General features: G+C 41.2%; 1 protein-coding gene and 1 long non-coding RNA gene across 3 annotated transcripts in view; one reads left to right on the top strand and one right to left on the bottom strand.

Moving 5' to 3' along the window:
• The first annotated feature begins 268 nt into the window (after positions 1–268).
• The window catches only part of BPNT2 (3'(2'), 5'-bisphosphate nucleotidase 2), a 32066-nt gene continuing 7083 nt past the window's right edge, over positions 269–25251 (top strand). The window contains exons 1-4 of one of the 2 annotated variants that reach the window (XM_004274996.3): positions 272–927; positions 13680–13842; positions 14924–15019; positions 24766–24927. In XM_004274996.3, the coding sequence (XP_004275044.1) occupies positions 541–927; positions 13680–13842; positions 14924–15019; positions 24766–24927 (808 nt within the window). In that variant the 5' untranslated portion in view covers positions 272–540. Of the gene's footprint in view, positions 928–13679; positions 13843–14923; positions 15020–24765; positions 24928–25251 lie in introns of both variants that reach the window. The other variant, XM_033437621.2, reaches the window with a different exon arrangement.
• LOC125961779 (uncharacterized) lies at positions 17206–21952 on the bottom strand. The gene is made up of 3 exons (XR_007472780.1): positions 21814–21952; positions 18746–18893; positions 17206–17287 (listed from the first exon to the last, which is right to left on the bottom strand). It is a non-coding gene; the product is annotated as an uncharacterized LOC125961779 (long non-coding RNA).

Below are 25251 nucleotides of genomic sequence, written 5' to 3'. Positions count from 1 at the left end.
GATATACGCTGTCGTTCAAAGAGAGATTTAATTTAAATTTCCACACGGCACTCAGCATCCTTCCGTGCCTGGGAAGTAGCTCCGCCATATCCCGGAGCGATCTGAAAACCCAAACACAGCCGTCCGACCGGAATAACTGAGGCGCCGCGGACCAACACGACCCGGAGCTACCGGCTGGCCGCCCCGCCTCCGGTCGCCCCGCCCAGGGGGTTGGGGCTGGCTCACCCCGCCCCTCACCAGCGCCCCGCCCCCTTGCGTAACCCGGATACACACCCACGCTCCCCTTTCACCTCACGGCAGTTGGCTAACGTGTAAGCCAGGCGCGCGGGCCGGCTGAGTAACTGGGAGCGCGCCGCCCCGGGAATCGGGCGTGCGGAAAGGCGGCGAGGGGATTCTTGGAGCGGCTTGGCCTTTCCCAGGAGCGAGCGATGGGGCGCGCGGGCGCCGGGGAGCGGGCGCCCGTGTAGTCCGCGCGCTGCCCGACCCGGGAGCGCGGGCAGGCCTGTGAGGGCTGCCGCCCCGAGGGCCCGGCCTCCCGCCATGGCCCCCATGGGCATCCGCCTGTCCCCGCTGGGGGTGGCCGTGTTCTGCCTGCTGGGGCTCGGCGTGCTCTACCACCTCTACTCGGGCTTCCTGGCCGGCCGCCTCAGCCTCTTCGGCCTGGGCGGCGAGCCGAGCGGCGGGGCGGCGGGGCCCGCGGCCTCGGCCGACGGGGGCACGGTGGATCTGCGCGAGATGCTGGCCGTGTCGGTGCTGGCGGCCGTGCGCGGCGGCGACGAAGTGCGGCGCGTCCGCGAGAGCAACGTCCTCCACGAGAAGTCCAAGGGGAAGACGCGCGAGGGGGCCGACGACAAGATGACCAGCGGGGACGTGCTGTCCAACCGCAAGATGTTCTACCTGCTCAAGACCGCCTTCCCCAACGTGCAGGTGGGCGTCGCGAGCCGGCGCTGGGGCGGGGGGGCGGAGCGGGGGCCAGGGCGCGGGTCCCGGCGCGTCGACTCCTGCAGCAGCCCCAGGCGTTCCGGCTCTGGCTCCGATTTCGCAGATCCGGAGCTGGAGACGCAAAGCTTTAGGTGCTCAAGGTCATAACAGAGAGTTCTTGGAAGAGCTGGGTGAGGTCGCGGGGCGTCCGACTCGGGGCGCGTGACCTTCTGGCCCCTCCCGAGGTGTGCGCGCCCGCTTGGCACCTGGGATCTGCAGCTTTGGCTTCTGGGTGGGCCCTGCTCTCCGAAGGCAGAGAAAGTTAACTTCGCTCCCTGCCGCAGGCTCTTCTGTCGAATGAAAGGGTTGGACTAGCACCCCCAAGGCCCTCTAGCCTCCTTTCATCTAATTGCTGGAAGGGTCGTGACTGTAAAATACATGTTTTCTGGCGGACCTGCTAGGAACCAGCTGAAGGCCACGGTAGACGTCTTGCGGCAGAGCTCTGGGTGTGCAGGACATGTGTGGCTGGTGCGCCCACGATTTACTTTAGCTGTGGTCTCATCAGGACCCTCTTACTGGCATATATTTGGGGGGCCCTTCAAGGAAGTGTTTCGAAGTATATTTCCCAGCAACTTCAGCCTTCTTTCCCTTATTTACTCCAAAGAGTAAGGATTGAAGAACGTTTCTGGGGAAGGAATTGACATTTTCTTAGGGAAATCCAGACATTTTGGATTCGTTATTAATACTTTAAACTTCATCATTTCAGCGCTGTTGAATGAATAAAGCTTTTTAAAATGTATTACAATCCACAGGAAGAGCTACCATAGTGTGGCGGTACTTTCTATGTTTTAGCTCACCTAACAGTAGATTTTGGCGACGGGGAAGAAAAATTGTTTCCAGTGGAATTTTATTGATTAGATAAACAGTGAAACGTAAACCCCAGCTTCTTTGGAAGGTATCTGACCTTTTACTGTTGTTCTTGTAAGACTTAGGAGTATTGTCATTGTAGAATTACATATCTTGTTTAACCCTCTCTCCAGTCTGTTATATTACTGCTTTTTCTTTTTTTGGTCTTTTTTTCTTACTTTTTTTTTTTTTTTGTCTTTTTAAAAATTTTTTGCAGTGGGAAGGAACTTTGGCTCTCGTATCTCGAGCTGCTGGATACCTGATGTAATTGACATGATAGTTCTCAAACAAAACATAGAACACTTCAGGTTTTTCTTTTGCCCTACTGTGCTTTATCATCACAAATAATACTTATCTTGTGTTGGCTTCTGGGTGTAAGATGTGCTTGTAAAATTTCTTTTTCACTTCTCCGAAGCACATGGTGTTCCCTAAGAGTTTGTGGAAAAAAACGGGAATTTCAGAGAAGTTGATATATGCTAGTTATAAACAATAGTGATAGTAACCACTTATTGAGTGTATTTTAGGTGTCCAGATCCTGGCTACATAGGACTTGGCTTGATCCTCACAGCAACTTTAAGAAGTAAATATGATTTTCCCACTTTCCACGTGGGAGACCTGAGACTCATGAAACTCCTCTCCACAGTTTATATGAACTACCTTTAGGAGGCGACTTAAAACTTGTAGTATGATTTTCTGGGGAAAATTTAAAATTGTAGAAGCTTAAAGGCAATAATAGTGAAATATAGCAGAGAGTTGACTTTTTAAAAAACGCTAGTACAAAAATATTCTCAAATATTGGATGTGTATATCCATATGTACACGTGTGTTCAAATGTGAACTCCACCCCACTGCACATCTATCAAAACTTCTGCCTTGGGTAACTTCCGCAGGATTCTGCATTTGTTTTCTCCCTTCTTAACAAACGCTGGGGGAGTAGCTGCCACGGGTGATGCGCTGCATCTCGTTAAAACACAGAAACTAAGCTTTTTACAGATGGTGAAGTCTGCTTTATGTAGAATAACTTTTTGTTTTCTTGTGACTGAATGTTTGCATGTACGTCTTTTGCGTGTCTTTTTGTGTTCGTGTTGGATGGTGATTAGTGGAATAGAGGAGGTTATGTTCACTTACACAATGTCACAGTAGGATGGTGTCATGATGAGCTGTCTCCTTTTGTCAGTAAGTTGTTAGACTAGAGGCCAGATGTTACTGCCATCTAGGTAGTGACTCAGCCCTACATTCTTTCCTGTCTCCTTCCCTTCCTCCAACACCTAGAAGTACAGTCTTAAATGTCTAGTTGTTTTTGAAGCTGCACCTGAAATTTTTTGGTGAGGATCTTAAGTCGAATCCCACTCAGTTTATGTCCCCATGGAAAATTAGCATTGAGAAACCACAGATCCTCTCTTCTTTTATCCTGGTGCCCTATGCAAATGGAGAGAGGTCCCTTTCTCCCATGACTTCCCTGTCTGGAGTCAGAGGCTCGAGCTCGCCTCTCTTAATTGTTCACTCCTTAGTAAGAGGATATTGCAGGTGTCACTCACTCTCAACTGGACAATTTTGCCCCCAGGGGACATTTGGCAATGTCTGGAGATTTTTGGTTGTCACAACTGGGGGCAGAATGCTATTGGCATCTAGTAGGTAGAGGATAAACATCCCATAATGCACAGAACAGTCCCCCTTAATGAAGAATTATCTGGCCTAATTTCTCAATTGGTGCCGAGGTTGAGAAGCCCTGCTCTAAAGCAGTGCATGTTGGACTTCTCTGGTGTTCCAGTGGTTAAGACTCCCCTCTTCCGGCGCTTCTACCGCAGGGAACCCAGCTTTGACCCCAGGTGGGGAACTAATATCCCACATGCTGCCCGGCGTGGCCAAAAATTAAAAAAAGGTGCGTATGCTGTCCTAAGAAAACTCAAGTTTGGCCTAGGATCTCTGGATTCCCTTTTGCCTTCAGTCTTTCTCATGTTTGGGATCTTGGGAGAGTTCTCAGGGCAGCCTTTCTCCTCTTCCTAAACACATTGGCAATGCTTGATTTCATGGTGTGAAAATAATAGTAACTGCAGCCATTTGTATGACACTGTCTCTCATTGTATGCTTGTGGATAATGGTGAAAATGAAGGCTGAAGATAGTTTTCTGGAGTGGATTTGCGCTACAGAACACATTTAGATTTATAGTTTTGGTTTAATGTACAGGGAACTCTCTTTTTAAGGGGCTCCTGTCCTCAATTTGTTAAAAGTTTTTGACAGTGATTTATTTGAAGATAAAGCATGATACTTCAAGCTGGTAGGAGTCTTGGGTCTGTGCCTTTCTTGACCTCAGGGATGAGAGACTCTTCTCTCTCAACAGGAGTACTCACTGGAAAAGTTTGAGAAGTGCTAATATAGTGCAAAGAACACTTGCCTTAACATCTTGTCCTGTCACCAGGCTAGGTGATCCTGACCAGTCATTTAACTTCTTTGGGCGACAGTTTCCTCTTCTATAAAATTGAGGTAACTAGTAATTTGATAATTAGTACAGACATAAGCATCACAGACAGAGAAAAACCAAGTTCAAAGGAGCAGGCGGTATAGAGGTGGTAGTATAGTAAATTCAAGTAGCCTGATGAACTTGAAACAGATGCACATGGAAGACTTACTGTGGAAGAAACTAGGAAGGTAGGCAGAGGCTAGATCCTATGCTAATCTCAAAGAAGTTTGAACCTGATCTTTAGTTTAATCCTAGAGTACTAAAAGAAGGCCAGACTTACCTGACTTTTCTTGAAGCCTACACGATGCCATACTTTGTTTGGGCTTTGGGCATTGAGAGGTGAGTGAGACCAGTTAGGAGACTGTTTAACTAGACTTTGGAGAGATGAGGACCCAAACTCAGGCAATGGGAAAGCTATACTCAGCTTGTTTTACTAGCCAACATTTATTTAGTCCTCGGTAAGTGGCAAGCCCCGAATTAAGCTTTTTCTTACCATTATTAATTTACTCTTGACAACAACGTAGGAGGTTAAGTGCTATTACCTCCATTTTGCAGGTAAATAAATTGAGGCTTGGAGAGGCTAAATAATTTGCCAAAGGTTACACAGGTAGAAAATCATCTTAGGCTCACAGAGATTCACTTAATGGTCTGGGAATTATCTCAGGTCTGTATAATTTTGTATATAAGGCAGCATAGGAGTAGCAAATAAAGTGTACTCTTAACTACAGTTTTTTAAAGGTTGGAAGAGCTCATGGTGTAGATGCTTAGAGAATGGTTTGGAGGGGGTAGACCAGTTAGGAGGCTTTCTCAAGTGAGAGATGATGCATTTTGAATTGGGGGTCATGGTTGTAGAGAGGAGGATATATGTGGAAGGATATGAGAGAATTTCTAGGGATGTGTGTCAAAAATGACTTCTGTTTCTGGCTTTCACAGTTGGCGTTTTGCTGGTGGTGAAGGGCAGTGGAGGATGACAAGTGCAAGAGGGCACATTATGAATATGCCGTCTTAGACTTGTTAAGTTAGAGGTGCCTTTGAAAGGTGCAAGGGGCCTTGTTAAAGTGGTAGTTGAATATATGGGTCTTAAGCTCTGAAGAGACATTTGCATTAGAAATATAAATTTGTGAGTCATCAATGTTATAATATTAATTGAAACCAGTTTTGGACAGGGGTGCTTCGGGAGAGAATACAGTGTGAAAGGGAAGATCAGGGCCTAGGACCAAGAATAACGAAAACTGAAAATCATCATTTAGTAAGAATACTAGCAGCCAGCTTTTATGGAGTGCTTACTCTGTGTTAAGCACTGCACTGTTTGTTTGTTTTGCCTATTGTATTTCATTGATTCACCCAAAGAACCCTATAGGAAGGTGTATGTATCACCCACTTTTAGCAATAAGGTAACTGCAGCTCAGAAAGATTAAGTGACTAGCCTAGGTAAGTCACATACCCAGTAAAATGAGGAGCTGGAATGTAACTCAGGCAATCTGATGTAGAACACATACTCTTTATAATGGCTCTGTGTGCAGGTCATTGGTAAATTAGATGAGAGTTCTCTTGGTGTCTTGATGAGAAGGAAGCAAAATTTAAAAAGATGGGAAGTAAGGAAATGGAGACATTAAGTAAAGACAAGTCTTTCGAGAAATTGGGCTCTCAGGAACTTGGCTAGGGTATTATGTGGGACTAAGAGAAGGTTCTGTGGATTTTTTGTTTCATATGTTTGTTTTTAAAGTGTGAGACACCAGAGCATGTTTATTTATAGGGGTATATTTGAGAGGTAATAGCTGGCAGTAAAAGGCTTCTATACGTAAAAGGAGAAGAGGACAGCTAGAGAGCTATATATATCCATTTAGAAAATAGTTATTGAATGCCTACTGAAAGCACAGTGTGAAGCATTATATCTAAAAACTTATTAGGATATAATGATTTAGGGAGAAATGCAGTAAATGCTACCTTCTTAAGGCACTAACCAAAAGTTTCCTTGACCCCAGAGTAACTGAACTGTCATATGAATGGCACTAATTGTATTTTAGGATCTTGATTTCTTATTCTTCAATTCCTTGGTGAGGACTGAGACAGATAGGCAGTAGTGATGAGAGTAGATTGAGTGGAAGGTCTTACAGGGAAGAAATGAAACTGCGTTGATGAAGAATAATGTTGTCAATCAAGAAGTATTTATGTAGCACCTACTGTGCCAGGCCCTGGTTTGGGCACTGGGGATAGAGCTATAGTAATGAAGGAAACTGGGTCCTTGAACTCACAGAACTTATGTTCGAGTGAGTCAAGATAGATAGTAAACATATAAACACATACGTCAGATACTAATGAGGGCTTTGAAGAGAATAAGATTTTGTGGGGAGAGGGGTGGGGTGGGGTGGGGCCCTGCTCTGGCCATGGTGGTCAGGGAAGGCCACTCTGGGGCCCTGTTTTGGGGCTGAGAACTGAATGACGAGAAGCAGGCAGACCATCATGCAGAGGTTTGGGGAGAGTGTAGATGAACCGAAGAGTACAGGTGCAAAGGCCCTGAGGCCAGAGGGTCAGACAAGGGCAAGTGAGTCTGGAGTGTAGTAAATAAGGGCGCAAATAGAGAAAGGTTACTGGAGCCAGATCATCCTGGACTTAACCTTGTAGGTGATGGTAAGGAGTCTGGATTTTATCTCAATGTAGTGAGAAACCATTGGAAGGTTTTAAGCAGGGAGTGACATGATGTGATTTAGGAAGATGTCAGGTTGCTGGGTTGAGAAGTGAAGCTTCAGAAAGGCAGTAATTGATCTCTTTTATTCACTATTATATTCCCTTGCCCAAAGCAGTTTAGAATATGTAGTCATTAAATTGTTGTTGAATGAATGAATGAATCAGTGAATGCACGATTGGAGGCAGAGCAATCAAAGGCTATTTTTGGAATCCGAGTGAGAGACAGAGGGTGGTTCAAACTAGGATATATTTCTTGGTATACATAGTGACAGATATTTAGAATCGAGAGCTAGAATTTCCAGGGCTTACTGGCTGGTGGAATGTGGAAAATAATTGAGGAAGACTTACTGGTTTTGACTTTAACAACTGTTGGTAAGGCTGTCTACAATGGTGGGAGTGTTTATTAAATTTGTAGGTGTGACGTGGTAGTAGCAGGTAACAAATAGCTGTTGTGCAAAAACAGATCAGGTAATTGTGCTGATGTTCTTATTCTCTTACTCTGTTTCTCCCTTACCTGACTCTCAGTGAAAATCTCTTCAAATAAAGTTCTGTAACTTGTTAGCACATACTCAGTTGAAAGAATATGAAGAAGCTGATGAACTCCAAACAAAAATCTTAATCATTAAGGCACAGTGATAGGGCTTTCCTGGTGGTCCAGTGGTTAAGAATCCACCTTCCAAGGCATGGGACGCGGGTTCGATCCCTGGTCAGGGACTAAGATCCCACATGCCACAGGGAAACTAAGCCCACGTGCTGCAGCTACCGAGCCTGCACGCCACAGCTAGAGAAGCCCGTGTGCTGCAACTACAGAGCCTGTGTGCTCTGGAGCCCGCACGCCACAACTAGAGAGAAACCCATGCATAGCAACAAAGAGCCCATGTGCCGCAATGAAAGATCCTGTGTGCCACAACTAAGACCCGACACAGCCAAAAATAAATTAATTAAAAAAAAAAAAGGCACAGTCGTTGCTACTCAGACTTGGCACTACCGTTTTTGTAAAACTGGAGTGATCAAGACCCAGGAACTGCTTCTCTTTTCTTGGCGTCACATCCATTATTTGTTTTAAGTTTATTCTGGTTTTTGCATGTTCTTACTGCTGCATTCATTCACTGAGGTGGCCTAGCATTGTCATTAAGAGCATGGGCTCTCTACCCAAAATACTTTAGAGTGATATTTGCAAGATGGTAGTATAGGAATTCTCTATTGTCATTCCCTTATGGAACATTGATTTTGGCAGTCACCCACAGACAAGAGTTTCTTTGTGGGAGTCTGGGAGTCCAGCAGAGAAGTTTCAGCACATTACTGAGACAAAAAAATCCAAAAATAGATGCATTGAAGAGGGTAAAAGGAACATTTTCACTTTTCTTACGTTGCCCCTCTGTCAAGGTAACACAGCTCAGTGCCAGGAGAGAGAGAGACCCCTTCAGCCTGTGATTTCACCCACAGGAGTGTGTGAGTGAGTGCCTGGCTTTTCTAGCCATGCAAGACACTGGCCAAAAGGCCTACTTTTTTTTCACCTCACCTAGATTACTGAGGTGATCTGCAAGTCTGAGGGGTTGGGAGAAACTGTGGGAGCACCTAAGTCAGGACTCAGCTCATCAAACGGATGCTACTAACCTCTTTGCAAATGCCGTCAGGAAGCCTGCCCATGAGCCACTGGGGACTCCTTACCTGCAAACCCCCCCAAATGGCCTGTGAACACCCCCAACAATACATGCCTCACCTACACCACCCACCCGCTTTGGCCTGATTTTGGCACATGCTTCCACAGACCATGAGATTAAGCCTTTGCAGATGGCTAGTGAACAAATGCAGAAAGTCACCATGACTCTGGGATGGGGAAAAGGCTCACAGACTTGAGCATTTCAGGACACCACCCTAGAGAAAACAAATGAGAAGCTCTCGGCACTTGGCCTGGCTTTAGGGGATTGAGATAAAGCAAACTATAACAAGGGATGAAGAAGGTCAATCTGTAATGATAAAAGGGTCGTTTCATTAGGAGGATATAACAGTTGTAAATACCTGTGCACACAACATCGGAGCATCTGAATATATTAAGAAAATATAGATCTGAAGCTAGAAAGAGAGCAATGCACAATAGTAGGGACTTCAGTACCCCACTTTCAGTTACAGATCATCCAGACAGATCATCAAGAAAGAAATAATAGACTTGCGCCATAGATTGAATGGACCTATCATACATATACAGAACATTTCAGCAGCAGCAGAATAATACACATTCTTCTCAAACTCACATAGGATATTCTCCAGGATAGATCACATATTAGGCCAGAAAACAAGTCTTAACAAATTGAAGAATATTGAAATCATATCAAGCATCTTTTGTGACCACAATGATGTAAAACTAGAAGTCAGTAACAGAAGGAAAGCTGGAAAATTTACGAATATGTGAAAACTAAACAACACTCAGAAAAAGTCAAAAGGGGAATGAAAAAAGATATCTTGAAGTAAACAAAAATGGAAGCACAACATACCAAAGCTTATGGGTTGCAGCAAAAGCAGTTCCAAGGGGGAAATTTATACAAAAAAAGAAAAAAGCCTACATTAAGAAAAAAGAAAAATCTCAAATAACCTAACTCACACCTCAAGGAACTAGGAAAAGAAGAACAAACTAAGCCCAAAATTAGCAGCAGGAAGGAAATAATAAAGATCAGAGCAGAAATAAGAGACTAGAAAAGCAATAGAAAATATGAACTGAGATCTGGTTTTTTGAAAAGGTAAAATTGACAAACCTTTAGCAAGACTAAGATAAGAGAATACTCAAATACATAAAATCAGTAATGAAAGCATAGACATTACACCTGATACTGCAAAATACAAAGGATCATAACAGACTACTATGAACAGTTATATGCCAACAAATTGGATAACCTAGAAGAAATGGATAAATACCTTAAAACAAAAACCTACCAAGACTGAACTAGGAAAAAATAGAATATCTGAACAGATCTGTAATTAGTAAGATTAAATCATTAGTCAAAAGTCTCCCAACAAAGAAAATCCAAGGACCAGATGACTTCTTCAGTGAATTCAACCAAACATTTAATGAAGAATTAATTCCAGTCCTTCCCAAATTCTTCCAAAAAATTGAAGAAGTAGCAACACTCCCAGCATTACCCTGATACCAAAGTCATACAAAGACACTACAAGAAAAGAGCATTACAGGCCAACATCCCTGATGAATATACATGTAAAAATTCTCAACAAAATACTAGCAAACTGAATTCAACAGCACATTTGAAGGATTAAACAGCATGATCAAGTAGAATTTACCCCTGGGATGTAAGGACAGTTTAACATATGCAAATCAATCAAGGTGATATACCACTTGAACAGAATGAAAGATAAAAATCGTATGATTCAACATACTTCCATGATAAAAACTCTCAACAAATTAAGTATAGGAGGACTATACCTCAACATAATAAAGGCCATATATGACAGGACCACAGCTAATGTACTCAGTGGTGAAAAGCTTTTAGTTTTCCCTCTAAGATCAGAAACAAGACAAAGATGCTCACTTTTACGACATCCATTCAACATAGTACTGCAAGTCCTGGCCAGAGCAATTAGGTAAGTAAAACAAATAAAATGCATCCAAATCAGAAAGGAAGAAGTAAAATTGTCTCTGCAGATGAGCCAATCTAACATATAGAACACCCTTAAGACTCCACCAAAATACTTTTGAAGTAATAAACAAATTCAGTAAAGTTGCAGGATACAAAATCAACATGCAAAAATCAGTTATATTTCTGTACGCTAACAACAGTGAACTATCTGAAAGAGAAATTAAGAAAACAATCCCATTTACAATAACATCAAAAACAATAAAATATGAATAAATTTAACCAAGGCAGTGAAAGACCTGTATACTGAAAACTGAAAGACATTGATGAAAGAAATTGAAGAAGATACAAATAAATGGAAAGAGATTGCTTGTTCTTGGATTGGGAAAATTAATATTGTTAAAATATCTGTACTCCCCAAAGCAGTCTTCAGGTTCAGGGCAATCCTTATCAAAATTCCAATGGCATTTTTCAGAGAACTAGAACAAACAATCCTAAAATTCATACGGAACCACAAAAGACCTGAGTAGCCAAGCAAGAACAAAGCTGGAGGCATCACACTTTCTGATTTCAAATTATATTACAAAGCTATAGTAATCAAAACAATATGATAGTGGCATAAAACATACACATAGACCAATGGAATTTAATATAGAGTTCAGAAATAATCCAGTGCATATACGTCCAGCTAATCTTTGACAAGGTGCCAAGAACACACCATGGGGAAAAGATAGACTCTTCAATAAATGGTGCTGGGAATGCTGGTTATCCATATGCAAAAGAATGAAACTGAACCTTTATCTTACACCACGCAACAAAAATTAACTCAAAATACACTGAGGATTTAAGTGTGACACCTAAAACCTAAAATTCCTTAGCATGGTCTTAGCAATGATTTTTTTTGGAAAAGGCACCAAAAAGCATGGAAAACAAAAGCAAAGATAAACAAGTGGGACAACATCAGACTAAAAAGCTTTTTGCACAGGAAAGGAGACAGTCAAGTAAATGAAAAGGCAACCTATGGAATGGCAGAAAGTATTTGCAAACCATATATATGATAAGGGGTTAATGTCTAAAACATGTAAGGAAGTCACTCAGCTCAGTAGCAAAAAATAAATAATTCAATTAAAAAATGGGCAAAGGACCCAAATAGACATTTTTCCGAAGAAGACATGTAATTAGCCATCTGATATATGAAAAGGTGCTCAACGTCACTAATCATTAGGAAAATACAAATCAAAACCACAATGAGACATGAATTCACACCTGTTAGGATTGCTTTTATCAAATAGACAAGAGATAAGTGTTGGCAAGGATGTGGAGAAAAGGGAGCTCTTACCTTTCATACTGTTGGTGGGAATGTAAATTGGTACAGCCATTATGGAAAACAGTGTGGAGGTTCTTCAAAAAAAATTTAAAATAGAACTGCTGTATGATCCAGCAGTCTCATTTCTGGATATATATCTGAATGAAATGAAATCAGTATCTGGAGGAAATACCTGTACTCGCAAGTGCATTGTAACAATATTCGTCATAGTTAAGATATGGAAACAACGGATAGATACGTGTCCATCTATGCATGAATGAATAAAGAAAATGTGATGCACACACACACCTAAAGTGGAATACTATTCAACTTTCAAAAAGAAGGACGTCCTGCCATTTGGGACAACATAGATGAACCTGAAGGGAACTCTGCTAAGTGAAATAAACCAGACAGAGAAAGTAAAATATTGTATCACATTTATATGTAACCGCAATGAGAAGCGCACGCACCGCAGTGAAGAGTAGCCCCTGCTCACCACAACTAGAGAAAGCCCGTGCACAGCAATGAAGACCCAACGCAGCCAAATTTAAATAAATAAATAAATTTATTTTTTAATAAAGCAACTTTCGGGCTTCCCTGGTGGTGCAGTGGTTGAGAGTCCTGCCTGCCGATGCAGGGGACACGGGTTCATGCCCCGGTCCGGGAAGTTTCCACATGCCGCGGAGCAGCTAGGCCCGTGAGCCATGGCCGCTGAGCCTGCGCATCCAGAGCCTGTGCTCCGCAACGGGAGAGGCCACGGCAGTCAGAGGCCCGCGTACCGCAAAAAAAAAAAAAAAAAAAAGCAACTTTCAATTATAACTAAGATGAATAAGTTCTGAGGATCTAATGTGCAGCAAGGTGACTGTGGTTTATATTACTGAATTATATACATGAAATTTGCTTCAAGAGTAGATCTTAAGTGTTTTCACCACAAAAGAAAAAAGTGAATACATGATGTGGTAGATATGTCAATTTACTTAATTGTGGTACTTACTCCACAATGTATGTGTATATCATCTCATCATGTTGTACACTTTAAATACATTCAGCTTTGTCAATTATACCTCAGTGAAGCTGGGGGAAAAAGCCAAAATATGTCAAGGAAAGTCACCCCACCATGATATTTACATATGTGTGTATATATATATATATATATATATATATATATATATACACACACATACATATATATATATCTCATATATGTATCATGATATATCATATATATATTTTTTTCCTTTTCCCCAAAATGGATTGTTCTGTTTCCAAGAAGGGGTTAAAAAAAGTGTAGGGATTTTGATTGAAGTTGCTTTAAATCTGCAGTTTACAGATGGGGGAATTGACATCTTTATCATTGTTTTTAAGTCATATTGTTTTTAAGGCATAATTTTAAGTCTATTGTCACTTTTCTCTTTCTGACTCTTATAGTTACTTGTGTTCAGTGTTCCATAATATTGTCAGTCCATTTTCACACTTTTAGATCTGTTATTTTTCCTAAAGATTATCAAGTTTTAAATAGCTTGTTTCCTTGATGTTTAGTTTCTTTTTATATTTCTCTATGTTTAGATTCTCTGTCCTGCTTACACAACAAGCTAATTTCGAATATTAGATTGGAAAGCACTGGAAGACAATGTCGCTGGAATTTCTTACATATTTTCATTTTTCATTGGCATTCCTTGAAATAAAAATATTTATCTACTTTCAATTTATGGGATTTTGTCTGAATTGTTTTTCTCTATTCTGTTTTTTCCAGGTAGTGATTTTTTTCTAACTTTAAAACTTTTCTAACTGTCAATTCTTTTTAATGCAGATAAATACTGAGGAACACGTGGACGCAGCTGATCAGGAGGTTATCTTATGGGATCGTAAGATTCCTGAGGACATCCTAACGGAAATAGCCACTCCTCAGGAAGTGCCAGCGGAGAGTGTTACTGTCTGGATTGACCCACTTGATGCTACACAGGAATATACTGGTAATTTTAAATTAAAGTTGATCTCAGACTTCATGTTGCCATTATGTATCGGAGAACCAGAACAAGGGCAGGTGGTGTATTCCTGGTGGTAAGTACTTTACCAGCCTGACACAACTTTTCCAATTAGATTTTAAGATGGAGAGCTGGATTAAAGCACTGTGGTGTGCATCTTCTGGAGTGGATCAATTATTCTCAACCTTTTTTTTCCCTCAGATCACTGTATTATGGCATCCTCCTCTCACTGTGTCACTGATTCTTTAGTGAAGGGAAGTTTCTAGCAGTCACAGCAACAAAATAGTTCCTATCGGACCCCAGTTTATTGAAGTGTTGATTTACATATTGATTTACTTATTGAGGTGCTCGTTATTGAGGTATTTATTTATATAGCCAGAATACAATATTCACTTGTGATTTTTGGAATTTAGGTTTTATTCCATATGCATCTGTTCTTGGAATTCAAGATAGTAAATCCTAGGCACCCAGGAAGCAAGTAAACAGCAAAACAGAATTACTTCTCCCACCTCCTATTGCTGTTCTTTTCACCTAGTCCTAGCTCCTGTTTCACTTCTGTGGATCTCTCTCGGTCCCTGTTTCTTACACAGAGATTTATAATGTTCTGAGTTTGCCTTGTTCTCTTGGTGCGTGAAAGTTGATTGCTTGTGTGTCTGTTCTTCTAAACGGTGCGTTCTCTGAATCTGGAGGCTTCTGCTTTTTCACCTTCGCAGTCTAGCGCTTAAGTACGGAACTTGGCCCAAAACAGACACTCAGTAGAGAACTATTTGGAGAACAGGGAGAAGACACTAGGTGTGTATATCTGATAGTAACTGAAACTATAAAACAATATTTTGCAGAAATAGTAGAAATATGGAATATTGAGGGGTTTGTTTGTAAAGAGTTTTTCCTAGAGTGCAGTTGATTTGATGATATAATAATGATGATATTTAGTGAGCACATCCCTTGCACAGGGACTATTCTAAATGCTTTTTAAAATTCTAAATGCTTTAAAAATTGAATTTTTAAATTCAATCCTAAAATTATTTTAATAATAATTTTTATTATTGGATTTTTTTTTTTCTTGTAGAGGATCTTCGAAAGTATGTTACTACTATGGTGTGTGTGGCTGTAAATGGTAAACCTGTGCTAGGAGTAATACATAAGCCATTTTCTGAATATACAGGTAAGAAATATGCTAGAGCTTCCAAGAGTTAACGTTATTAAACCATTTGTCTGTAGTATTTACTGTCCTGTTGGAATCTCAGCTGTGGCTCAGTAATTGTTCAAGTCAGTCCCCTACCCTACCTCACCCCCTCCCTGGATACAGTGAGGATTTTATTGTTGGTACTAATAATATATGGCAAAGCAGAGCTTTCTAAACCTTGTTCAGAGAACAGAAACTGTGTTAAATGAAGATGAACGATTCTTAGTGTGTCGGGGAATACAACTGGGCATGGACTCCCCAGCAGCTGAGCTCCTCTCTGCTTCTATCATGCTGTTGCTGGGGATAAGGTCCAGGGCTCTTACACATTGGATTCTGTGTACATTCTGAGATCCACGTGAAGTGGACTTAGCCCAACCTGTTGTCATATCAGGAAATGAGCTTCATATTGCGGTGGTTAAGGGCAGTGCCAGTCTCAGCATTACAGTTGGGTCCTATCACTGTGAAAGTCTTAATAATCAGGCCAATCCCTCTGTAGGTCTGGACGCCCTTCCGAGCTCCTTTAGACCCTTGCTTCCCCACTTTCTTGATGTAGTAATGTTTGTTAGCTTCCTGCAGGTGACAGGTCAGATCCATGACAGTCGTGTTGGGAGGGGGAATATGGAAGGCCATGCCAAAGAGCTTGCCATTCAGCTCAGGAATGACCTTGCCCAAAGCCTTGTCAGAGCTAATGAATCCTGGGATGACATTTTGGGATCTGCACTTTGCCAGAGAGGCTAGTCATGGTCTTCCAGATATCAGTGATGGTGTGCACTCTGGGTTACAAGTCCACGATGACACCATGAATTTTCAGGGTGGTGAAGTGGAGGGAAACAATTAGTGGTATAAGCAGTATTGCTGACAGTCTGAAGGGAATCCTCATACTTTTAATTGGTAACTCCCGTCAAAAACTTGAGGCTAGGATTATGACCCTTTTGACTCCAGTGTTCTCTAAGATGATGAAGTTCTTTTTTTTTTTTTTTTTTTTTTTTGCGGTACACGGGCCTCTCACTGTTGTGGCCTCTCCCGTTGCGGAGCACAGGCTCCGGACACGCAGGCTCAGTGGCCATGGCTCACGGGCCCAGCTGCTCCACAGCATGTGGGATCTTCCCGGACCAGGGCACGAACCCATGTCCCCTGCATCGGCAGGCGGACTCTCAACCACTGCGCCACCAGGGAAGCCCGATGATGAAGTTCTTGATGGGGACAGTATCTACTTTGCCAGTATTGAAAGCAGCCCTGATGACCAGTTATAGTAGGCTGAATAATGTCTCCTTCAAATTCACATCTATCCCTGTATTAGTTTTCTAGAGCTGCCATTAAAAATCCCATAAACAGTGTGTCTTTAAACAGCAGATATATAGTCTGTCACAGGTTTGGAGGCTAGAAGTCCAAAATCAAGGTGTGGGCAGAGCCATGCTCTCTGAAACCTACAGGGAAAAATCCTTCCATATCTTTCTCTTAGCTTCTGGTAGTTTGCTAGCAATCCCCGGGGTTTCTTGGTATAAATCCAGTCTCTGCCTCTGTCATCGGTGTGTGTTGTGTCTCCCTGCGTGTCTGTGTCTGTGTGTCTTTTCTTACAAAGACACAGTCATGGTAGATTAAGAGCCTACCCTACTCCAGCATGACTTCATCTTAACTAATTACATCTGCTAGTAACTTATGATCCTGTTTTCAAATAGAGGCAGGTTCTGATGTGCTGGGGGTCAGGACTTCAGCATATCTTTCGGGGGAAAACAGTTCAACTCATAACAACCCAGAACTTCAGAATGTGACCTTTCTTGGAAATAAGGTCCTGGCAGATGTAATTAAGGTAAATATCAGCATGAGCTCATCCTGCATTAGGGTGGGCCCTTAAGCCAATGCGAGCATCCTTAGAAGAAACAGAGAGCACGCAGACATACCAGGGGTAAGACGATGTGTTAGGAGGCAGGGCCTGGAGTGATGCGTGCAAGCCGGGGGACACCAAAGACTGCTGGCAGCCACAAGAAGCTAGGAGAGAGGCGCAGAACAGACTCTCCCTTCGAGCTTCCAGAAGGAACAAACCCTGCCACCTTCGGGATTTTGGACTTGCTGGCCTCCAGACTGTGAGAAAATAAATTTCTCTCATTGTAAGCCACCAAGTTTGTGGTAATGTGTTATGGCAGCCCTAGGAAACTAACACAGTGGGCATCCGTATAGTTTTATCGTTTACTCCAGCCTCATCCATCGTGTCTCGTTGGTGTGGCTGACACTGCATAAAAATGCTGTCTGTCAAGTGGAGAGAAATAGAGACAAAGTTAATTTTTTATTACTCTAGATTATTTGCTTTGCACAATAACCTTGTACTCGAATTCTAGCTGCTCTGAGATAGGCTAAACATATATGTGAGGATTGGCTCTGCATTTCAAAACGAAATCTGCTTTGTGTATCTGACCTTTTAACTCCTTTTCATAATTCAGGTCGTTTTTTTCAGTTGACAGTTTGATGAGCTACAGCAGCTTCATGCCATTACTGTGGTAGTGTGCCTTAAGATTAATTACATAATTACTTAATGGTTTATGGATTGCCTTCACATATTTCATTTAATCCTTACCAAGTTAGTTATTATACAGGTTAGACTTCTAGCTGAAGCTGTGTAATAATCTGCACCAAAATACAGGAGATTGAACAAAACAGTTTATTTCTCTCTTCTCCAGCAGCCTGTATGTCAGCAGACCATGGCAGCTCCCTGGTACCAAATTCTCACACAAATTCTCTTGCTGTTTTGCTGTACTAAAGTTAGTTGCCCTCATCTGCATGACTGAGGATGGCTTACTGCTTCATCCACTTTGCAGCAGTGGAGAGGGCTAGAAGGCAGACGCGGAAGATGTTTCCCACTAAGGGTTGGACCTGTAAGTTGTACACATCACTTCAGCTCACATCCATTGACCAAAACATAGCTGGAATCCAGCCACAAGGGAGGTGAAGAAATGTAGTCTTTATTTTCAGTGGCTATCCAAGCTGAAATTCAGGGGCTCTGTCCCTCAGGGAACACAGGGAGAGTGGATATTGGCGTGTAATGTAGCAGTACTGCTACACTTTGTCCAGCTCCTGAGGGAGGGACACGGTTACTACTAGCATCGCACTTACAGGTGAGAAAATGAGACTCAGAAATTTGATATGTTCCTCAAGATCATCCAGCTAAAGCAGAGGAGTCCACCCCAGGAATTCCATGCAAATGGTGTATCACACCGCTTTCGGAATAATAACTCCATGAGTCCTCACGTGTGTGGTGTTTACAAGTTTATGTTCTCGCATTTGAACCTTTCGATAACTCTGGGGGACAAAGAAAAATGTTGTCTTTCTTGTAGATGAGAAAAGGACCTTAGGCAGCTCTCATCGAGAAAACCATACAGTAAAATGTTACTGTGAGAGCCATCCACTCCTTATTAGTATCTTACATTTGTTTAGTATTTTCACAGTTAGTGAAGTGTATTGACATAAATTCATTTCAGTCTCAAAGTAACTCTGGAAAGAATATAAAATAGGAAATAGGTGACTTTCTTTTAATAAAAAAGAGAAAACAGGCACATAAAGGTTGTGTACAGGGCTTAAGTCTTTGAGATCCTCTCATTCTTCTGACAGCGTCCCTCATGCCTGTTTCTGTCAGTTAGGACTGCCTTTAGCTGCGTATAAAATAAATCGTCTTTGCAGTGGTTAGACAAGTAAGGGCTTTATTTTTCTCACCTAATAAAGACGGCCCAGGGTAGGAGTGATTCGGTGGCTTCTGATCCTCTTAAATGCCTGACTCCTCTTTCTGCTCTTTCTTCTTAGAAGGTGGCATTTTGTTTGCTTGCTCACAAAAATGGGCGATTCCGGTTACCATGGCTCTATTCTAGGCAGGAAGAAAGGGCAAAGAAGAGGGACAAAAGATCTATCTTAGATATTCTATTTGGAAAGACTGACTTTGAAGCCCTCCGCTTCATCTCATTGGCCAAATGTCACGTGGCGTGCTTAGCTGCCAACAGAGCCTGCTGCCCAAAGAGAATTAGAAGTGGGATAGAGAAAATGCAGAGAAAGTTGATATCAGAGAGGCCGATAGGTCCTGGTCTCCACATCTGTTCATGTTAGGAGGGAGAATGGCGATAATAAAACCTCCATTTTTAAAAACCTTTATTCCATCAGAATATACGATATACCCCCTCATAGGCTTAGGAACATAAGGTGCTTCTAGTCAGCAAACATTCCAAAAGAATCAATACGCCCTTAATTAGGTGTGGGTTGACCTTCCATTCCTGGATCGAAGGTTTGTTTGGCTTGTGCCCTCTTTGGGACTATTGTTTTCACATCCAGACTGTATATTGATGTTGGCAGAGTACAAACTGTCAAGTATTGTGTATTTACCAGAATTTAGCTACACTTGACCATAATGGGAGCTAGATATTATTGTTGCTGGCAACAGTTAGAACAAAGCTGATCAAAATTCTTCTCAGACTTAATTAGAATTAATTCACTGAGTGAAATACTTAAAGCAAGAGATACTAGAATAGTACATATTTTAATGAAGTAATATCAAGTAGGTGTAGTATATCCACTCAGTGGAAATTTGTAGCTATAAAAATAAGTGATAATGTCTGAAGTATGTGTAGAAAAGTACCAACCACTTTCTATTTCCTACTGGACTTTTTGTTAGCATGTCTTATAGACTAAACATATTCTGTTGGCTGCTGTTTTAGCTTATCACTGCTGCCTTATCATCAACCTCAATCGCTTATATTTATTTAAGCACCTACTGTATTTTTTTAAGGGGCTTGAAATAATTTTGTCCATATAAATGTTATGACTGAATGTCTTGAGTTTATGTGATCTGAAATATATATTTTTAATATTAAATTAGTAATTCTTATCTAAAATTACTCTTGTACTAGCTACTGAGATATAGTCTTTATTCTCTTACACAATACTGACCTCTAGAGATACAGCATTGTAAATTCACTTCTTAATAAAACTTTTTGATCATCTCTAAAAAGAATTTAGAGGATTTTTTTGCTTCTCATTTCTTATTTTACTTTTATTACGAATAATTCAAAAACCCAATTATAATGAATTTTCATGTACTCCATCCAGATTTAACAGTTGATAACATTTTTATATATTTGCTTTTATTCATTTATTCATTTATTTATTTATTTGCCTATGTACTTTAGAGAAAATTACAAGGATCATGACATTTTACCCCTATATATTTCAATATGCATGTCTAAAAAGAACATGTTTCTAAACAAGAACAGTACTATTAATATAATAATAAAATTAAGAAATATTCCATAATTGACCCAGTAGTCACATTTCCCCCAACTGTTCCTAAATTGGATTTTACAACCTGTTACATCAGACCAAAATCCAGTCAAGGACAAGCATTTCTTTTGGTTGTTAGGTTGCTATGTTAAATTCTTCTAATGTAGATCCTAGAACAGCCCCCAGTCCCCCTTATCTCCAGACATTGACTTGTTGAGATCAGGCCCCTTGTCATAAAATGTCCTGCCTCTTGGATTCTTCTCATTATTTTCCCAGGCTGTTGTTTAACTTGTTTATTTTTCATCTTCTTTTTCTTATAAAGTGTAACAGATCTGGAGGCTTGATTGGATTAAGGTTAAATATTTTTCTCAAGAACACATTTTAGGTACTCTTCATGTACTTCCTACTGCATCACATTATGTTACATATGTGTCATCTCACTATTAATGATGTTAATAAGATGGTTAAGGTGTCATGACCAGACTTCTCAGTTATAAAATTATGGTGATTCTCTTGGTATCAGCAGGTAATCTAGAGAGAGATTTTGGCATCATTTGAAATCAGGATTCCATTAAACCTTCCATATAATAGTTTTAAGATCTATTTAAGATGTAAAATGGGATTTTCAATTCTGTTGTTTTTTTCTACGTATGTCAGCTGAAGTTCTGTAGAGAAAGTTCTCCATCAACTTGGGGTTATTTATTTACTGTAAAACATGGTTTCTACTCAAAGACACTGTACTCTTTTCCTTTACCAATTTTTCAAGTTAGGGTTAGGGTAAAAACCACCTCCCGTGCAAACAGATGTTATTCTGGGGCAAGAGTAGGCATTCTCTCTCTCTCTTTAATATCCGTATCTCCTGGATTTTTATATATTCAATGTGACTCAAACTACAGTTATTATTTTTTAAGTTTAATTTGTTCTTCTGTTGTTGCATTTTTTAGTAACACTTTAATATATACTTTTCTCTTTAAATAACCACTATATAGTCATCTTCTTCAGGTATTACCTATTGGTTCTCTCCTAGCAGCAGCAATTAAATTAGCTTAGTTTAGCCTTCTTGACCAACTATCCCCATGTTAGTCAATCATATTTTTTTGATGTTTATCTTTCTACTCCACTATTCAAATCTTCAGATTTAAATGGTGTCCTTCAACTCTCAGTAATCAACTATGAGGTAACATTTCTACACCTTTTTCCTATCTTTGTCTTTCTCTTAAATCCACAGTTACACTTATTCAGTGCTTACCAGCAGTACTTCCGCTGAGAGTTCCTCAGTCATCCTTTGGTTGGATAAAGCCTGTCCTCTAATAGATTACTTTAGAAGAGCTAGCTCATGAATGCCAAATTACCTGAGTTCTTACATGGGAAAAGCTTTTTCTATAGCGTTGACACTTGGAAAGACCACTTGGCTAGTTATAAAATACATGTATTTTAAAACTGTATTTGTTTCCTAGGGAAGTTATAACAAATTACCACAGACTGGGTGGCTTAAAACAATAGAACTATATTCCCACATTTCTGGAGGCCAGAAGTCTGATCTCAAGTGGTTGACAGTGTCACACTCAAGAGAAGACTCCTTCCTTGCCTCTTCCAGCTTCTGGTGGCTCCAGGCATTCCTTGGTCTGCCTTGGTTTGTAGACACTTCCCTCCAATTCATGTCCCCTTCTTCACATTCTCTTTGTCTCTGTGTTTCTGCATTTCCTCTTCTTACAAGGATACCAATCATTAAATTTAGGGCCCACTCTAATCCATTATGACCTCAGCTTTACATCCGCAAAGACCCTATTTCCAAATGAGGTCACATTCTGACGGCTCAGGGTAGACCTGAACTTTGGTAGGACGTTATTCAACCCACTATGCACCGTTTTTTCTTGGTTAAATGGTATAAACTCTTGAACTGGTGTGACATCTGTGTAGGCATGTGTTGAATCTTGAGAAAAAGGCTTATAGCCTGACTTTCTGTTCTTTGTGAGTAGCTTGGTCTTTTTGCCTGGAATGCCAGAGAACATTACCTTTAGAGTCTCATGAAAGAACCGTGACTTATCTCAGATTCAGAGCTGGCATTCTGGCATTCATGAGACATTCCATATTATGTCTCAATGTGGACATTTAGGTTCTCTTCATTTCAAGGACATTTTCTTGAATCATAATTTTAAAGATTAGTTCTGTTTCACTTTGTTTTTCTGTTTCATGGACTCCTAATGTATGTATGCTGACTCTTCTTTCATTGGCTTCCATATGGATCACTTTTACTCTGGTCCCTTTTATGTGTTTACTTGTCTCATTTATTTTTTGTTTTTCTTATTGCTTTCTATGCTTTTGGGCATTTCTATTGTCCCTTGTGTATCCTGTGATTTAGTACTAAGCCTTTAATGATTTTGTCCTTTTGTTTGTTCGTTTGTTTTTGCGGTACGCGGGCCTCTCACTGTCGTGGCCTCTCCCGTTGCGGAGCACAGGCTCCGGACGCGCAGGCTCAGCGGCCATGGCTCACGGGCCCAGCCGCTCCGCGGCATGTGGGATCCTCCCGGATCGGGGTACGAACCCGCGTCCCCTGCATCGGCAGGCGGACTCTCAACCACTGTGCCACCAGGGAAGCCCTGTCCTTTTTTTTTCTTCAGTTTATTTCCTGTGTTATATGAGTTCCCATTTCATATCTTCCTATTGTTTATTTACCTCTTCTGATTTGTTCTTTTTTATTTGTTCCATAGCATTCTTTTTATTTTTTTGTTGCTTCTTTATTTTTAACTGTGTTGCAGTGTTGCATTATAGTCTTAACTCTGCTTTGTAGAAATTTTCAAGTAGCCTGAAATGTCTTAGTCGTCATTCCTTATGTTTTTTTCTTTTTCAATAGACATTGCAGTTCTATGTTTCTTATTTCTATTGGATCCAGTTTCTGTGGAATTGGGGGAGGGGTGGTAGCAGGACAGAGGTTTGGGTAATTCTTGGTTGACGAGCTTTCTTTAATGTTAGTGTGAGGAAGGCGTTGTCTTTATTAGTAGGCCTCTTTTTTTGTTGTTTTCACATTTTTTCTTTCTTGTTTGACCCTTTCTTGTTTCAATAGGGCCCTTACCTTCAACCGCGTCCTTCTTTTTAGTCCTCTTTGCCGTCTTCCAAATTGGCTCTCTTAGAGAAACGTCCTAACAGATGTTGTTCTTCATCCAGTATGCTCTTGAGACTTCACCCTTGTTTCCATGTCTTCTCCAAGCCTCCTTTACCCACTGCTTTGTTGCCAAGTCTCAGGCCTCCTTTCAGTAGTTCTCATTTTAGATGGGACCTTTCCTTCTGGGGAGGGATTCTGGCTATTGCTGTCTGAGTTTGCCACCACCTCCATGAAGCTCCTGCCATATTCCCTATACAGGGTCAGCTGCGGTACTTACTCTGCTGATCTTTGGTATTTACTCCCCTTCTTTCTGATAAATCTGTGTTTATAGCTATCCTCTGTCTCCTACTTATTCTTTAGGTATTAGTTAACTCTGTTTTTGTTCTCTTTGTTGCTGTGTGTGGTTTTGGAAAGACGTGGGAGAAGAATCTGAGAGACTGCCGTCAGCTTGGGGAACTCAGAAACCTAGACTCTGTTCATTTAAAAAATTTTTTTCTGCAGCCAGGAGTAAGTGGTAACGTAGCTGCCTACATTGCTAGCTGTGGTGGACTATATTTTATCTCACAGTGAGTGACTACTAGAATAGTAATCTCATTGAGATATTTATGAGGAAGTTTGTTTTCTTGTAGAGTTTGGTAGTCAGTAAAGAAAACTTCGAAACCAAGAAAAACATTTCAAGCCATCTCTGCAATCTCCTCATCTTAAAAATTTCTGGTCTACTTTGAAATCTAGTGCTTTTTCTTTTTATACTCTCTGATGTAGCAGGTATGTAAACCTAACTCACTTACCTCTTTGGCTGTTTTATATTTATAAAGCTCATTAGGAAATTGAGCCAATATACAAATAATTGAAACCATGAATATATCAGACGAAAAGGTAGTATAGAAGAAAAGTCGTTTTTAAATTTTGAATTATGTCGTAGGTTGCCGCAGGTTGTGTTGCCCAGGAATCAGACTTTGGGGTGGAGATTAGAGTGCAGGATGTTTACTAGAGAGTGCTCTCGGGATCAGATTTGTGGAAGGGAGGGAGGGAGGGAGGAGAAGTTGAGTTGCAGCATGGTCCCAGTGAAGACTCAGCAGTGCCCTACAGGGAGCTCTGGAGCCCGGGCTTTCTTAAGCCGAGGAGTTAATAGTCACTGTTTCTGGTTGGGCAGGATTGCATAGCCTCTTTTAGTTTTGTTTTAATATGTGACTATTGTAAAAAAAATAAACATGTTACTCTTGTACTCAGAAAATGAAAGCTTCCTGTTTTGGAAAAAAGTATGAGTAATTCTTTGGAAGAAGTTTTTTTTCAGTCACTCTTGGTACTTTGAGTTCTGGTTTTAAAAGCTTCAGTGCCATTACTGGCTGTTACATTTTCTTTCCAGCTTGGGCGATGGTAGACCATGGGTCAAATGTGAAAGCCCGCGCTTCTTACAACGAGAAGACCCCGAGGATCGTCGTGTCTCGCTCACATTCAGGAATGGTCAAGCAGGTTGCTCTTCAGACTTTCGGAAACCAGACCACAATCATCCCGGCGGGTGGTGCTGGTATGTTCCTGCTCCCCTGCGGTGCCTGTGCAGTGTTCCCTGTGGGGCCAAGGCCATGTCAGGAGGCACACTTGGTTGGCCCATCCTTGGGAAGAAAGTGAGAATGGACAGTGGGCTTTCAAGACAGGCATGGTCTCCTACTTGGTGATCTCGAGAGTGGGATTCAGTCATACGTGCCTCCTTGGTAGAGACAGTCTCACAATAGAAACAGTCTCACAATGGTGATTTCTGTTCCTCGAATACTACAAAAGCATATTTCTGACATTGATGGTTGTTATATATATGATCTGATGGTGAAATAATTGTGCTATTAGTTTAACTGTA

Source organism: Orcinus orca, chromosome 17, assembly GCF_937001465.1.
Source record: "Orcinus orca chromosome 17, mOrcOrc1.1, whole genome shotgun sequence".
Classification (NCBI taxonomy): domain Eukaryota; kingdom Metazoa; phylum Chordata; class Mammalia; order Artiodactyla; family Delphinidae; genus Orcinus; species Orcinus orca.
Note: the sequence above shows the minus strand (reverse complement) of the source record. Positions and strands in the feature narration are given on the sequence as shown.